The sequence below is a fragment of the Manis javanica genome, chromosome 2 (assembly GCF_040802235.1).
Source record: "Manis javanica isolate MJ-LG chromosome 2, MJ_LKY, whole genome shotgun sequence".
Classification (NCBI taxonomy): Eukaryota; Metazoa; Chordata; class Mammalia; order Pholidota; family Manidae; genus Manis; species Manis javanica.
In genome coordinates this window covers 22747654-22764743 of record NC_133157.1, presented here as the reverse complement: position 1 = coordinate 22764743, position 17090 = coordinate 22747654, and the positions used below count along the sequence as shown (strand labels likewise).

General features: G+C 44.8%; 1 protein-coding gene across 8 annotated transcripts in view; it reads right to left on the bottom strand.

Annotated features, from left to right (window-relative positions):
• The window catches only part of EPB41L4B (erythrocyte membrane protein band 4.1 like 4B), a 118998-nt gene that overhangs the window by 50354 nt on the left and 51554 nt on the right, over positions 1–17090 (bottom strand). For 4 of the 8 annotated variants that reach the window (XM_037027402.2, XM_037027403.2, XM_017667748.3 and 1 more), the window contains exons 8-15: positions 16507–16594; positions 16250–16338; positions 15890–15959; positions 15600–15769; positions 13688–13797; positions 11704–11734; positions 8561–8594; positions 4716–4780 (exon numbers count right to left, since the gene is read on the bottom strand). In XM_037027402.2, coding sequence (XP_036883297.1) covers positions 4716–4780; positions 8561–8594; positions 11704–11734; positions 13688–13797; positions 15600–15769; positions 15890–15959; positions 16250–16338; positions 16507–16594 — 657 coding nt within the window. Of the gene's footprint in view, positions 1–1219; positions 2867–4715; positions 4781–7488; positions 7594–8560; positions 8595–11703; positions 11735–13687; positions 13798–15599; positions 15770–15889; positions 15960–16249; positions 16339–16506; positions 16595–17090 lie in introns of those variants that run through there. The other 4 variants (XM_073226464.1, XM_073226473.1, XM_073226468.1 and 1 more) reach the window with 2 other exon arrangements.

Sequence of the window (17090 nt, the reverse complement as noted above, 5' to 3'; positions counted from 1 at the left end):
GGGATTTCACCCTATGAGTGATGGAGAACCCTGGCAGATACCAAGTACTGAATGACACAATCAGAGTGTTTTAGAAAAATCACTCTAGTGACTGTGAGGAGAATGAGCTATCCGGAGACTGGAGTCAAGGCAATCAGTAAGGGCACCTCTCAGGCAAAGAGAAGGTGCTGCTACAAGATCAATGGTCATCAGTAGAGAAGGACTAAATACAAATACTAAGGAGATGGACTGGGCAGATATGGGTGCTTTAAGGGAGAAGAGTTGGGATGATGTCTGAATTCTTATCATGGGTAGGAAAGAGAGAATAGGGTGGAAGATTTCTCCTCCTCCCCCAGTAAAAGATGATAAATTTGATTTCTGATGTAGAGTTTGAGGTGTATATAGGATTCACAAGTTGAAAGTTGAAAAAAACTGTCAATCTAAAAACTCACAACAGTCGTGTCGGTTAGAGATAATGGTTTCTGAGTCAAGAGCACTATTAAAAATCATGACTGGATGACAAGACCCAGGTAGAATGCTAAGGGAGAAAAGCAATGGGCAGAGGAGAACCCCTGGAAAACACCAATATTTAATAGGAAGATAGGAAAAGAGGCTGTTATAAAGACCAAAGGAAAAGTCAAAGGGCTACAGAAGCAGGTATCACAGAAATCAAGGAAATGGTTTCAAGAAGCTGTGACTGATTAACACCGTCAAAAGCAGCTGTGAAAGGCCCACCAAGTTGAGAAATGAAAAGCGTACACTTCATGTAACAATTAGGAGGTCATAAGTATGCACACTGCTTAGACTTCTTGGTTGCAGACAACGGAATCCACTCAAGTTAGTGTAAGCAGAAAGGTATTTATTAGAGGGTATTTGCATACACAGTCTCCAGGAGACCGCAGACACAGGTTTGGATCTCTTTCCGCCAGGAACAGCGGCGGTAGCCAAGACAAACACGTCAGACTGTCATGGGGGAAAACCACTCCACCACCAAACTTCACTCAGCACCTGGGACCAAGGACTAGGACCTTCACCACAGCTGCCCCTGATGAAGAAATACTTCAGTCACTGTGCCTACAAGAAGGGCCATTCTTCCCAAAGCAGCTTCATTCTAAGATGAACTTGCTCCATGTCATCTAACAGAAGGCTCACCTTTAGACTTCCAAAAACTCACCATCCCATTAGCTATGTCACCCACAAATGATACTTCTATGCAGCATAAAATGAAGATGGAGTCAAAAAAAGCAAGAATAATCTTTATTCTTTGGAAACACATTTGTAAAAAGTATCAATAAGATTAAAAGATTCAGAACACATTTATTTGTATGCAAGACATACACTGAGGATACGCATCTGCTCAAGTGGAATATACCTGTAAACAAATACCTTAGGGAGAGTTTATAGGTGATCGACTCCACCGTGTAGGGTGTGCAGCTGACTCCCTCCTCTGGATAGATTTTTGTGGTAGCCAAAAAAAGATAAAATTTTAGCAATAATCTCAAGGGATGTCAATACATTTTTTTTAAAGGCTTAAAATGGGCCAATTTACACTTATATATATATAAATGGCACAAGAATTGATTTCACAAAAAAGACTAATGAAAAAATGATTCAGGCCTATGTATTAAGAGAAAAAATAGTGGACTCATGTCTTGAAATGGGGGGCGGGGAATAAATATTTTGGTACGCATTCTACCTGAAAAGACAATATTCTACAAAAAGACTGTGCAATACCCATCCTAACCCAGTCTACAGAATGCTTTGGCCCAACTTCATTAAAATCTTATGCACTTTAATTTGAGCCATATAAGTACCTGGATTGAATGTTGCTTTTCACAAGAGTGAAGTCTAGGGTAAAAACCCAACCCTTAAATGCTATAAATTCTGACTGTGTGCGTTTGTTGTAAGTATGTCTTCTGAAATCACACAAGTTAGCAGCACCAATCAATAATTTAAAAATTATTCTTGTACTTGAGCAGCAAAGTCTATCAAAAGGGATTCTATACATTTTTTGATTAGTAAAATCACTAAAACTCAAAGTGGCTAAATTGCTATATGATATGAAATTCAAAGTCTCCCTGTATTTATATAACATCTAACAAATTATATATTATATTTAGCTTCTGAAAGGGATAACTCTGTTAGAGAAGGGGATTGTGCAGTTTTCCTATGAGAAATTTAGGTTGAATGTATATCCTCAGCTTAAAAATATTAAATTTTAATAAATCACAGAATTTTAGAGTTGGAAAGAACTTTGGTGACCATTTAGTCCAACCCACTCAGATGGGGAAAATGAGGCCAGCAAAGGGGAACTAGCATGTCCAAGATTGCACAGTGACAGATAATGTACTCTAGCAATCTCAATTCCCCAACCACAGTATGCCACAGTACTCTATGCAGAGCTATCTTCCCAAGTTCTCTGGTTTTATTTGGCCGCACTTATTAAATAAGAAAGAAATGTCAGGTACATAGCAATACAATAAACATAGACTTTTACTCCATATTTAAAAATCAGAATATTAAAATGATTCCTGAGCCTTTAACTACCTTCATTTTGTTAAAAATGCAGTCAACGGTCAATTATGACAAGCTACTGTGGTTCTTTTGAAACATTTACATGGACCCCAAAAACACCTTCCTTAAAGACACTTCTGCAAACACAACCATGTGATGCCAAGACACTTTTCATGGAATGTAATGAAACTATAATGGTGAATGGAAGTAAGATGCTTCAGTCTCTCAAAGTGCAGTCATGAGTTTATCTCGATACATCATACTTTGCATTCCTCCTAAGTTCTTCTGGTTCTGGTCGTGGACATAATCGAAACAGCTGTCATCTCCACTGGCCGGTGCTTCCCATTGGGGCCTGTCATCCTGAAAGGGTGGCCTGTGTTGTTTGCGGAGTTAATGGTTAGTGGGGGGAATGGAAGAGAATTCAGAAATGTGAGTAAAATAACACAAGCACAAGGAAAGTGGGCAGGGAAAACCATGAAGCATGTGAATGGGGATGGCTTACAAATGGAAATGAATGGATTTTCTACTTTTCAAGGATTTTAAAATTCAGATGCAGGTCATCTATCAACTTTCAAGTCAAGAAAAAGCTCTGCCTAGCTGTGATGTCATTCCTCAAAGAGAATCTGATGAACAATCCAGTCTGGGGAAAGCCAGGTGAAGGTGAAAAAGGTTTCTCTACTATGGGCCTTCCCAGGACTTACCAGGCTAAAATACACTGCAAATGCCCCAGGCAGCCTTTGCCAAAAGTGTTGGACCAGTGAACTCTCTTGTTCTGGGGTGAGTATCTCAGGCAGTGCTTTTCTAACTCTGGAAAGCCTGATAAAACACAAAATGCTGTCCCTCCAACTGCCCCCCCTTTCTGATCCAGTAGGTCTGGGGTGGTGCTGAGCCTGCACGAACAAGCTCCCAGGTGAGGCTAAATCAGCCAGGCAGCAGGGCCACCTGAGAGGGGCCCTCTTCAGCCTTCCTAAGAATCCCCACTGTGAAATGCTGCGCTGGGTCATGCCTCAGAAGGAGACTAAAGTGATAAAATTGGCAATAAGAAGTGTACATTTTTGTAAAGATGAGGTTAATGAAAATAGCATTTCTAGAACTCTCTTCTGCTTCTCATGTCCGGAAAATAAACTGCCTTTGCAATACTGGAAACATTTAGAATTATGACTCCACTAGTTTAACCTGCTTTAAAAAGTTACACGAATATCCAGTGTTTATGATAAAATTGCACTGTTGTCCTCCAGGATCCCCAAGAAACTTGTTAAGAATGATCAAGAACTAATTGCTCTCATTTGCTTTGCTCTAAACGGATTTATTTCCATCACTCCATTCTCCTCCTTCTCAAGCAGCAAGGCCAGCAACCTCACCAATAACTTCATGCAACTGAATTCACCAACGTGCTTTCTAACAGAGCTTCACACATAAACACCAATTAAGACTGATCTAAAATTCAAATTTTGGAAGGAACGTCTGCCTTTACAAAGCTGGCATTACAGCGCTCGAGCCTAACTGAAAACGCAGCAAGCCTGGGGCCAGTTTCCTTTGGAAGGATTGTGGAAGGTTAGGGCAGAGGTGAGTGAGCAGAGCCCTCCGGCTACATCCTACTCAACGTCTGTTTTAGTAAGGAAGTTTTATTGAAACATAGCCAGGCACACTCGCTTGTGTAATGTCTGTGGCTGCTTTCAAGACACAGTGGCCCCAGAGTTTAGGAGTTGTGACAGAGACCACAAAGCTGGAAAGATTGACTACTTGGCCCTTTCCAGAACAGTTTACTGACCTCAGGGCTTAGAAAAAGGATGCACTCCTACAAGAGTACACCCCCCACCCCATCCCTGGAAAAAAAAAATCCTTTCAAAAACCCCACAACAAAAATCCTCAAGCCTGAGTCACATTTTCAGTAAATGAATTTGCAGGACAGGAAAATATTACTTAGAAATTTTAAGTAGCATTTCTAACACAAAAACAAAAAAACAAAAAAATCTGAGGTTAGAATGGCTAAAAAAAAAACCCAAAACCAAAATAAACCAAAAATATTTCATAAAGCGTAACTTTAACCAGACTCATCACTGGCTTCTTCAGCTTGCACACAATCTCTGCCACGACAGGGCAGCTCTGAAACAGCTGTTTGTGATGCAGAATAATTTCAATTCATAAGTAAGTAGAAATATGAGCTTTTCCGGAGCAAAGGAGAACTTTCGAAAGCAGAGCTCTGAGAGCTCCAGGCTTACCTTACATTTGGAGAGTGAGGGTGCCTCCGAGGCTGGCTGGGGAGGATATTGGGATGGTATTGAGGCTAAAAATAAAAAATACCAAACTTGATTATTCTGTGACCTTTGAGTTCAATGGTTTTCATTTACTTTCTTTTTCTGGCATCTACCTGAGGGGATGAGGGGCTGTGAATAGAGACATGGTTGTGTAGGGGGATGGGGGGCAGACCTTTCTCAGGACAATCCTGTTTCTCTGATACAAAGGCTGGGGGAGAGGGGAGCCACCTGTGGAAGGGCAAAAGCACGAGCCGTGAGAGGCCCTGGAGCGCCCAGAACAGGTGCTATCCATCTCTCCCGAGGGAGACTGGAGACTGGGGCGGTGGGGGGGATACTAATTTCTTCAGAAACAATTTTTATCATTGCTGAAAAGGTCGACAGCCAAGCGTAACAGCTGTATCTGCAAAAAGATAAGGCCTGGCCAAGGACGCCAAGGAGCAGGATTGTGGGTGAACTCCCATTCTTTTTCTCCTTTGCTTACACATTAAAAATAATTTTCTGAAATATGATCCAAAGCAAAATACCAAATCCTCTTCCCCCAAACAAACAAAACCACAAACCATCCAGGACACTTATTATCCTGATAAAACAGAAGGCAGGCAGGCATTTGTCCATTTTAAGATGCGAAAACAGATCTAGATGGTGACTCACAAAACGACCAGGGTGAAGACCAGGCGGAGGAGCGGGCTGCCTGTCCACCTCTGGCCTGCAGAGGGCAGTGGCCCCAGACACTGCCAGAAGCCCTGGGGCTTCTCAAGGCAAACTTTCTATGGGGCAAATTAGGCCCTCTTGACATTTAAGTCACTACAATCTTGCCACCATTATTCTTTTAATTATTTCTTTCCCTCCTGCTTCCTCCCCTGCTGTTTTGGTTAATAAGCGGAAGCCCATTCTCTATTATGGAAAAATCTCAGCAATTCTGTTCATTCAGTTTTCAGGGACCTGAGATACCCTCCCCTCCTATTTTGTATTCCAGTGGCCTCCCCACTCCAAGATGCTTAGCAGTAGCTAAGTCTGAAGCCCCTAAAAGGACATGCTACAGGAAAAAGGAACCTGGAGAAAAAATCTCAGCGGCACAATGGGAAAGCTGACCAGGGCTTTAGTGGCTCCCTGATCCAGTCTCCTCACATTTCTGTCTTGGGATATGCAGCAACCCAGAGAGTTAAGATGATTTACCCAGCACTGAACTGTTTGAGGTGCTTCGATCACACAGTCAGATCCCAAATGAAGGCCCACCAACTGGGTCTTCAACAAATGAGAATAACCCAGAATAGAAATGGACCTTCTATTCTATCTACTCCTTGCTTTCAAGCACAACCAAGGCAGATTCACTGGAGAGGGGTGGATACCTTAAGTTATAAAGACTTGGAAGAAGGATATTCCAGAACTTTCCATGGTCTCCTTTAGTAATTTATTCACACTCTCAAACTGTCAAGGACAATCTTTTATTGTTAACCCAGATGGTTCTCAATCAGGGCAGTTATGGCCCCCTGGCGATAAGTGGAAATACATTAGTGCATTTTTGCTTGTCACAATGACTGCAGGGTTACTTTTAACCATTGGGCAGAGAAGAGAGAAGCTAAACATCCTGTAACTCTAGGGACAGTCCCAAACAATGAAGAACTGTCCCTCCCCAAATGCTAACAGTGTCCTACATTGAAAACACAGCAATCGGTCCTCGCTGAGCTCAATACCGCTCTCCTGAAAACCTTTCTCAGCATTCAGATTCAGATGCTTATCAGGCCGCTTCTGCAGACATTCTGTTCCCAGTCATTTACACCCAAACCCTGACAGAGCATCACAGAACCTTTAAGACTGACAAGGAGCAGAGGGCCAGCAGTTGCCAAAGACGTTAAGAGAAAAACAGCATCTAGGTTAACAGTTTTCACGGGTCTGATTTCAATGAGCCATCGCCTCAACGTTCACCCAGAGCAGAGCACGCAGACAGCACACCTGTGAGGGTGGCGGAGGAGGCCGGGGCGGCACTGAGCTGGGAAGGCTTTGATTTATTTTTATTTTTTTTCTCTCCTTCAAGCAGTAATCAGCCATCAATAACCCCACTCTTCTCCCACAACATTCCAGCCACTCACACTTGAAAATGTCTCACAACTAAAAAAGACAAGACAAAAAAACCCCCAAGCTGTGAATAAGAAGGTTCAAGAACCCAAAGGTGGCAAGGAGACTGGGAAAACCTGGCCTTCCTGTCACCAAGTTCAAAGTACTTTTCACATGTTACTTCCTAAAACTTAGAAGTCATGTCCAGGTTCTGTACATTGGGAATATGATTTTTGTATGGAAGACAGTATCATGAAATTCTTCTGAAACATAATTTGGAGACCTCATGAAGGTAATGTGCATTGGGGCCCCACCCCCATCCAAGGAATTAACATCGACAGTAATGAAGGATCAAGAAAGAAAGTAGTTAGAATAAAGCTCCAAAAGGAACTCATCGTGGAACAGCTTTGTTACTTAGGACATGCAAAACCAGACTGGTGACAGGGCACAGAAATCGGGAGAGAAGCGTTCCTCTGACATTCACAGCCATACTGGACAGGAAACTGGCACCAGGTGAGGAGGTCCTCAGACATGGACGCCGCCTCTGAGCACAAATGGCAGCCTAGGAAGTGAGGGACAATTCATCCATCCAGAGGCCTTGCCTCGCTGCTCATCAGAACCACACTGGGAGCTCTGCAGAGGGTACCCAGACCTCACCTCTGGAGTTTCTCATTCAGTCTACCTGGAGTGAGGCACACGCACTGGTTACTTTACTAGGGCTTTTTGCCGGATTGTCTTCCTGTGCAGCAGCAGGAAGTGGCTTCTCAGGCCGGCCCTGAAGGATCATCTATGTACAGATAGGAGGCGAAAGAATTCTAGGCAGATGCACACAGGCAAAGGGACAGTGGGAAAAAATTATGGGGCAACGACTCTGTGATTTTCTGAGAACTGAACATATAATGGGCAATGAGCAGGGAGAAATAAATGTAGAGGAATAAGTCAGAGTCAGGTGGTAGGGGGCTGTGCGTGGCCAGCGAGAGCTGCCCACAGGTAGTGGTGGGTGGGCAGGCAGGGGCGCAGACCCTGGCTGGTCACCCTGGGAAAGAGCAGAGCACCAGCCAGGGAAACCTATCTATGCACCTTTTGCAGGCAATAGGTCCAGCACCATGCTTTTACAAAGAAGGTTCTAGAAATGCTACTGCACTGATGTTAATGGAGATACATCACCAAAAAAAAGAAAGGCAGGGGAGGGAGCTGTGAGGCCAGCTTTTTCACAGGGAGTAGAGGGGAGGCAGTGGCTCAGTAGTCAAGTGATTTGGGGAAACAATAAATTTAAAAAACAAATAAGCATCTGTCTTTCCCGCAGGACTTCTCAGTACTTCTGACACCCCAGAAGGTGCTGTAAGATCCAAGAAGGGGAATGGAGGATGCAACATTTCCCAAACGTGTGACAAGACATCCTTTCCTGGAGGCACATCTCAAGGGACTCATATTTCTGGGGTCTGGAACACATTCTGACAAAAAACTGCCTCACTGGAGTGCTCCTGAGAGGTTGTGTTTGACCACCCAGAAACTTAAACATACGTCCCTGCTGCTTGCTAGTTGACAAGGTTAAGAAAAGCAAGCAGCTCAGATGACCCAGGGAAACCAGGGGGCAGCGTGGAAGGCTGTCCTCTTACTGTTTTCTTTAGAAAACATGTATTGTTACTATTTCTTTAAAATCTGATCATTAGCATTATGACTGACTACTCAATGTGGAAAATCTAGAAACTTTAAGAAGTATTACGTCAAAACCTTTTAAAGCAACATCTCACCTGGTAATTATGGACTTCAGGATTTGGTTTTGAGCTAAAGAAAAGAAAAATTGTAATAGGTTATGAAGCAGCATTATTACTGACGTATTTAACAATCATAAACCAATCCTAAGCACTACCTACTCTGTTAGGAACTTTCACAAATACTATTCCTTTTTGGTCATTAACTGCTTAAATGAACATGTAATGGGGGAAGCCAAATAGCAATTTTCATTCATCACTTTAGAGCTCACAAGTCAAACACATGGGTAATATATCCAGAACCCTGCTTGTGATGGTATGTTTTAGTGGCAAAAAGGAGGTCCTTTCACAGTTGTGCAAAGGACATAATTTTAGCTACCATTCCAGTTCTACCCTGGCATTGCTAAATGGCCCCATGACACCAGGCAGCTTGCCCAGAGCTTTCTCCAACTGCAGGGAGAGCTATGAGCCACTTCTGAGCATCTACCACCATGGGTCCCACTGCTATCAGCAATGCTGCCATGATCTGGCCACCACTGGAATGTTCATTCTACACAAGCCTCTCTACTGGGAATTTCACATCTGTTATTATTTAATCCACACAACAAAGCTATGAGGTCAATAAATGTTACCACCTTGTTTTACAGGTAAAGGGAATGGTTGCCTAACACCAGTAGTTAGGAAACCTGCCCAGGGTCAGCCAGCTAGACAATGGCAGAGCCAGGACTGGAATGGACATCTGCTCAATCCCAAAGCCTATATATTCTTTTCACTGAGCCAAGCTGGCTCCCTGAGGGCCTGAGAAAAGGTTCTGGGCTCCTCATGCACATCCTATTATGATGGATTTTTAAGGATAACTACTCTGGAAGAAAATACAGGGCGGACAAGGTTGATGCAAAACGCAATGTGTTTACTCTAAAAGCTTGGCTTCTGCCAGAAAAACCACAAACAAACATGGTGTAATCACTGGGCTAGCTGCTAGGGGTGTGTGCTTGAAATCAAGGTTTATTGCTTCTTCAACAATGAGAGGGAAACATGTCATTGTTAGGAGTCTTGCCTGGGGTCTAAACGGCTCTGTGTTCCGGTTTTCAGAGAGGGCCGGTGCACAGAGCCAGGCTCTGGGCCAGCTGTAGCTCCAGCTGGATTTCACTGCGGAGGTTAAGCACTCTGCAAGGTGCTATTTTTCTGGTATCACCTCTGCAGCTCGGAGCACAATTTCATCCCTGGCTCCAACAGCAATCCTACTCACCCTGAATCCCACAGGCTGCGAAGAGCAATTGAACAGCTGCAAACAGTGGTTATTAGCTCATTTGTTCCTAAAGGGTGTATTTACCCTTTTTTCTTTTTGGTGGAGGTTTTTTTTTTTTTCATTTGTTTTAGTTCCCAATAATCTCCACTAGATGCTAAGTGGAAAATGTAATTTTATTAGGGAAAAATAAACAAAACAATCACTTCCTTAGAGAGCACAGGCAAGAAATGTAACTTACAAGCCCCTGAGAATTAAAAGTGACACACACTGACAGGTGGAGAAAGGTGCAAACATTTTACCTGCTGCAAGGAGCCTAGAAATAGGGCAAGCCTGCAGGCCTGAGACTACCTGCAACCTCCTTGCACCCTCTGGTGGGGATGGGGGCCGTTCAACAGGGCCTTTGAGCCCCTTCATTAGATGCTCAGAGTCAGACACCTGACCCCCAGGTGAATGGCACTGCAGGTAGTTTGGAAACAGATGTACGGCTGGGTTTCCAGCTGTGTGACATGGGGGCTAGTGACATTCTCTAGAACCTTGGGGTCCTTGAGGGTGCCTTGGGGCACCAGCCCCTCCATCCCAGCTTGGCTTCACCCAGGGCAGGTCCACTTTTGTCTGTTCTATATGTTTGGCTTCTTTGACAGACTTTGGTGGGGGAATGAAAGTCAGAGGCTAAAAAAGTTTAGAAGAACACTTACCCAGCCCCACCTCCTCGTTTTCAAGTGAGAAAAAAGAGGCCCAGAAAAGGAAGGCCAAAGGCCCCAGAGCTGGGTTAGAGCAAAGCTGGGGCAAGGCAGGCCTCCTGCCCCCTCGGCCAGCACTCTCACAGTGAACCTGGGCGGCGGCTACCTGCTCCCCTGCAGGCCGTGCCCACCAACTGTCCAGAGGACCTGGCACGGTCAAGCTGTACTGACCTCAAAGACCTCCCAAGCAGCCTGAGGCCTGTGTCTGGGATGACCGAGGGGCTAGGGCCGAAACAATTAAAGTCTATGATTAGTTAGCTTGACTGCGGCCCACCTAAATCAGAACTCATGTGAGAAAATAGCTGTTTCAGGGAGAGAAAGAGAGACACGTGCAGAGGCGGCCAATGGTCCTCGCCTGGGCTGCATACTAGACTCACCTGGGGGCTTTCAACTCCACAGGAGCCTGGGTCCCACCACCAGAGACTGATTCCATCAGCCTGGGGTGTGGCCTGGCTGAGGGGGACACGTCAAACTCTCCAGGTGATTCCAGTGAACAGGAAAGATCAAGGACGCCTGCAGGAGGGCAAGCATGGGCAAATCATGCCCGTGGGCCATCCTGGCCTGCCTGCATTTGTGAGTAAAGTTTTATTGGAACACAGCCATGTTCACCATTCTCATACTGTCTCCCGCTGCTTCCATGCTCCAGTGGCAGAGCCGAACAGCTATGAAAGAGCCTGCAGAGCCAGCAAAGTCTAAAATACTTACTACCGGGCCCTGTACAGAAAAGTCTGCTGCCACCTGGGCTAGGTGACAAGTTCCTTTTCCTGCAGGAATCTCACTGAAGGTGTTTAAAGGTCTTCTACACCATAGGACTATAAACCCTGCACGTCACTGAGCACATGGGAGCTTTTGCTCGAGAGCACGGCCTTTCTTTCCCATCACTGCCTGCAATGCAATCAGCACAGTGCACTGTACACATTCCTTTCACCTTGGCTACCCACTGTTCTGATGAACAAAGCACAAAGCTGCTCAAACAAAGCAGCTGTGTTTTCCAAAAAAAACCAGTCTCAGAGCATTTTATTGTGTCCTTACTCAAAACCAGGAAGATGGTATAGCCAGGCAACAGAAAATGGGGGAAAAAATCACCAGATGACTCACTCTGTGACTTAACTGTATTAAGGAAAAACTCGGCATGGCAAATAAATACAATTTCTAGAATGAAGAGTTGCACCACAGAGTCTGGGGGTACTTACCAGAACTGGGCTGCAATCACCGGGTTGCTTGCTTTAAGGGAAAAACAGAGAGGTATGATGTCTTAGAATGGTTCATTGCTTTGTGCCATGTGATGACAATGACCAGAGAAGAAACTTCGGTGCTCTCTGGGCAGTCCCAAACCCAGGAGGCAGAATCTTTACCTCAGCTACTCCTCTTTTCAGAGACAAAGAGAATCACCTTTCCTCTGTTCTCCGCCCTCCGATTTGCCCAGTGAACACCAAGCGCATTTGAGCGCATCCCCAGGCCAGGGGGCGGGGGGCCCTAGAATGCAGAGATGAGACAGCCCTTGCTCTCAAGGAGCTCACCATCTTGACTGAGACAGACATGTACATAAAATCAAAAACAGTCTACGGTGCTGATGAAGGCTGAAATGTAATCTCAAGTTGTATGGCAGCTCAGGGCTGACGCTTCTGGCTGGGGCAGGGGTGTGAGTCTGTGTATCAGACCATGGGCAGAGGTAGACTTTTATCTAGACTCTGTTTTATATTAAACAGGATGGAGCATGGAAATCATGAAAAGCTTCACAGAGATGCCAGAACTCCGGCTGGAAAAAATGTCAGTAAAGGAGGAAAAGAGGCCAGAGACCAGGAAGCAAAGTGGAGCAGAATCACAGAACCTGAAATCTGGAGGAGCCTGAAAGCTACCTTATGGGGTCAAGTCTAGGATGTGCCCTCCCCTCTGTGGGAACCACAAGCAAGGGTTCTCTCCCTGTGTGCCCAGACACACCTCCAGATCCTGCAGCTCAGCACCCTCCTGAGATAGCTCCACCCGTGGACGGCCCCATCAGAAAGGCCCTCCTGATCTGGGGTGTTTCTGGACACCTGTGACCTAATGGATTACATGCAACAAGCATGATGCCTATCAGAGAGGCCACATGGCCCTTGGGACGGAGAGAGGGCTCACCCACCCCATCACGTGTCACTCTCCATCATCCCATTAACCTCCTCTGGGCACGCTTCCCATCCTCTCCTCCTATGGTCTTTCTTAAAGGTGAGGGGTCTGGGCATTTTTTCTCCACTAAAGCAGCCAAGAATGACTTTAGTTTCTGGCTGCCACACTACTGCACCGCTGGATCAAAAGGAAGGAAACAGTGGGGAACATGGGTTAAAGGCTCTATGTAAGGGGATGTACAGATGCCAGGCCCCGTGAGACCCACTAAGTCCCAAGTTATACCAGAAAAATGTATGGAATGGCCACTGCAAGGCACGGATGTATAGGAGGAAGCAGGGGGGCCGAGAGTGCAGTGGCCCTGCTATGAAAGAGACAATAATTTAGATCTCAGGTAGGTGTCCCGGACGGAGGAGCAACCAGGAGACAGCCAGGAGATAGGATCTGGAGGCTGGGTTTAGCCAGAATGAGCACACCTTGCTCACTCACTACTGAGCCTGTACTGGGTACCAGGCCTCAGACAGGTGTGAGGCCACAGTACTGAATGAGAAACGAGACTGAGGGAGCTCTGGAAAGGGGAGGGGGGTGCACAGGCATCCTAGGGCCTGGCCAACTAAATTCAAGGCAGGGTGTGTTTGGACCCACTGTGAGCCCTGAGTCCAGTATTTAAAAGTTGTGGATCTGCTCTTATGTGGTCAGAATCCTCCTTGAAACTGCAAGATGGAGAAGGGACTGTCTTTCCTTCCAAAACGCAACCATCATCCACTGTGACACAGACAAGAAACCTGTTGACCTATGACATTCCCAGGTCCACCAGAAGCGAAGAGGCACAAGAAAGTAAATACGGAACAGAGGAGAAGAAAATGAACACATCCAACGACAGACTACAGGCAGCCAGAGGGTAAGGAAAGCCTGATTCCCAGCAAGGGAGTCCCTCTGGGGTTTTGTCAAAAGCTTGGAATGACAGAGTAGAACAGCAGAAAGTTCCTTTAAAAATTGCTTTACCAAGCTCCTTGGGGCTTAACCAACCAAACCACAGTGTAAAATTCCAAGGCAGAATGAAAACCACACCACCTTTGAACGTTGAATGTCTCCGGGATGGATAGCGTTTACTAGGCTTCCTCTCAAAGGTGCTGGTTCTTCGTAGCCTGACGCCGTGTGTAGCCTGATATTCTGTCCGCCCACTGGAAAGTAAATATTTTATTGCATGCTACCATACCAGACTTGATAGTACCATACTATACTGTCATTATATATTATACATCCTTGGAAGGGAACTTTTCAAGAGCTCCAAGGTAAATTTCAACCTAATCTTGAACTTGTTTGGTAAAGACATACACTAAATGTAGCCTTCCCTTTTAAAATAAAATCATCTTTGCCCATTTCAGGCTGTATTACAGGGGCAGCTATTTCTACTCAAGGACAAAGCCCGCAATTCAGGTACCTACCACTTGGCTGAACAAACCAAGCTGCTCTGAGTACGTGGAACATTTGATTAAGAGAATAATGACCACACATAAAATAAGCTTTCATAAAACACATTACATAGACGTTTAACTCTTTTAAAAGGCAGCTGTCAATGCCCACTTATCCAAACCTTGGCTTTCCTTGCTATGCCAAGGGAAACATTCCTTCTTTCCACAAGGCTTTGCGGGTTTCCACCAACGTGCCCCCAGCTGCAGCTTCCAGGAGGCAGGTATGCTGTTTTGTCTGCTCTACCACTGGTTCATAACTTATCACATGGAAGGAGCCATTTGCCACCTACACTAAGTGCCTCCAAGGGACAACCTCCTCTCCAAACTCTCTTTCCTTCTCGTATTTCTACTCAAAGAGCAGAAGGGAGCCTGCTCTGGGCAAAATCCAGAGGGAGTTTTCTCCCAGGATGGAAAAGCCTGCCTTTGCAACCATCCCAACAGCCATTTCCTTGCACAGTAGATGAATCTGAAATAAACCGATCTTAGAGGATTTTAAACAGAGCTCAAGGACAAGCCACATGAGGGCAGAGGTTACAACACCATGTGAGGTTTTAGATCTTGTTAACAGCGATTCTCAGATCTGTAAATGTGCCTCAGAACTCAACCCTGGAAGCAAATTTAAAATGCACACTCCCAGGTTTTACTTATTCATGGACATGTGTGCACCCATAGATTCTGATTACAAAAGTCTTAGATGAGGTCGTAAGTCCTCATTTTTCACGTACTTTGAGATACATGGTCTTAGAATCAGAAGTAAAAATATATCAGAATAAATTCTCTCCTCAGAGTCTTTTCAAATTCAAATATTTACTGAGCCTACCCTGGATCACTCATGCACACACACTGACATCTGTTCTCATTCTTAATCATCACCAAATCTCTGGACACTGGCATGTGAAAGGCAATAGAGTAGTGGTTAAAATATAAGACCCAGACTGCCTGGGATTGAATCTTGGCTTTCCCACTCACTGGCTGTGCCTTTGGGCAGATTATGCAGTTTCCTTCTCTGGAAAAAGGGGATAATCAGAAGACCTATCTCATTAAGTCTGTTTCAAGGACCATGAGCTGGTACACAATGCTCTGGTGCAACATTGTCAACAGCTCTTTCTACAGTGAAGCTTGCATTCTGGGTCTGCCCTGCCCGACATGTGAGCCACCTGCCTCATGTGCATGAAGCATTTGAAGCACGGTTGGTGAGAATGGGGAACTACATTCAAAATTCATTCAATTAATCTAAACAGACACCAGTGGCAACTGTCTATTGCATTAGACAGCATAGTTCCAGCTAGAAGTCAGCTGTTACCAATTTTATTATTAGCCCCATTCTATCAGTGAGGATATGGAGGCCAGAAAGGCTTCAGTGACTTGACTAAGGGTAAGATCTTAAGAAGCAAAGACAGGACATCCAACTCAAGCCTCTGGATGCAGATCCATTGCTCCATTCACAAAAACACCACTGTGGCACTCCTCTGCAACACGTGATCCTCACTGTGAAAAAGGTGCCTGCCTACCTGAATCTGAAGCGAGACCCCAGCCTGATAAAGTCTGATCGGTTAGATTTGCTGTTCCCTGGCGTCCGCAGCCTGAAGAATGCATGATGCTCTACAGCACATTTCCAAAGGTGCTTGCACGTCCTGGCGCTGTCCAACCGGAATACAAACGTGTGCTCTTGCTCCCGACCCTTAAAGGTAAAATACAAAAGTTCACGACTAAATGGGTGTCTGATGAAGGACTATTAATTACTGGTTATTGATGAAGGAGTATCTACAGCAAGGAGGAAAAACGAGAGAGCAAGGCTTACCTGATCATCGTCCTCTACCACCACCAGTGTCAATTTGCTCTTTTTAAAATCCATTTTGGTAATTTTAGGCCTGGTCAGAGAGAAAACATTTTAAAAGTACAATCTGCAGGAAAACTATCTACACATACAGAGCTTCCTTTCTACTTTTTAAGCTTAGATTTGCTAAGGAAATCATACATTCATTTATCTGTGATTATCCAGAAGTGTTATCACCATTGCCACACACCCACAAATACAAGCGTATAGTGTGTTTTTAAAGTGAATCTGGGTGTTGCGAATATCATTTATAATCATCCATCACATAAAACTCCACCACAGAATAGGAAAAGACATTTTTAATATTAGACAAAACTAAATTACCAAAAGAATAAGCCTATTTTGTTAGCTCCTTCAAAGATTAATATGCCTGTCGGGGTCAGTCCAAGAGAATATTCACAGCCATCTCTTCCCTACAAATAAACGAAGTGACAATCGGTAGAGGGTTGTAACAGGTCGTCACAGAAGAGAATGCAAAACAGTTTCCTCACCACATTACTACATTTATACATTGTTTACACATTGTCCAGTCACAGTTAAACCCAAGAAACCCAATTACTTAAAACGCACACAGTTCTTACCCTGACAATGTGCATGTCTACCCCATACATTTCCAGCCACTTCGCTTTATTCAGATAGGAGAGTTCCGCCTGGGCAGGGCTCTTTCCCCTTAGAAAAACCAATGGAAATACATGTAAACTGCAACGTGTACACCCACAGAATTCTGAAGGGCACAGCCATACTAAGGGATCTACCACAGCAATTTAAAGAATGAGGGACATCGATTTATAGTGACACAAACAGACCTCCAACAAAGATTGTTAATGGAGCAGGAGGATGACAGAGCAGTGCTGATAACAGGAACACTTACGGACACCGTCCGTGTGTGTAGATACGGGTATGTACACAGAAAGGAAAAAGGCCGGAAGGCTTCACTGCTGACCACTAACAACGGCCGCCTGCAGGGAGGAGGAAGGGTGTGTAGCAACATCTACACATTTCTGCATTGTTTTGATGTGATACAAGAATGTGCTAACGTTACTTTCAATTTTCAAAAATGTCCTGTGTCCTTCAGAAGGACTGCAGGGACAACAGGAAACCATGACAAATTTCTGAGTCCAAGAGTGACTTGGAATTAGCAAAGTTTGGGGAAGGTGGGCCAGGA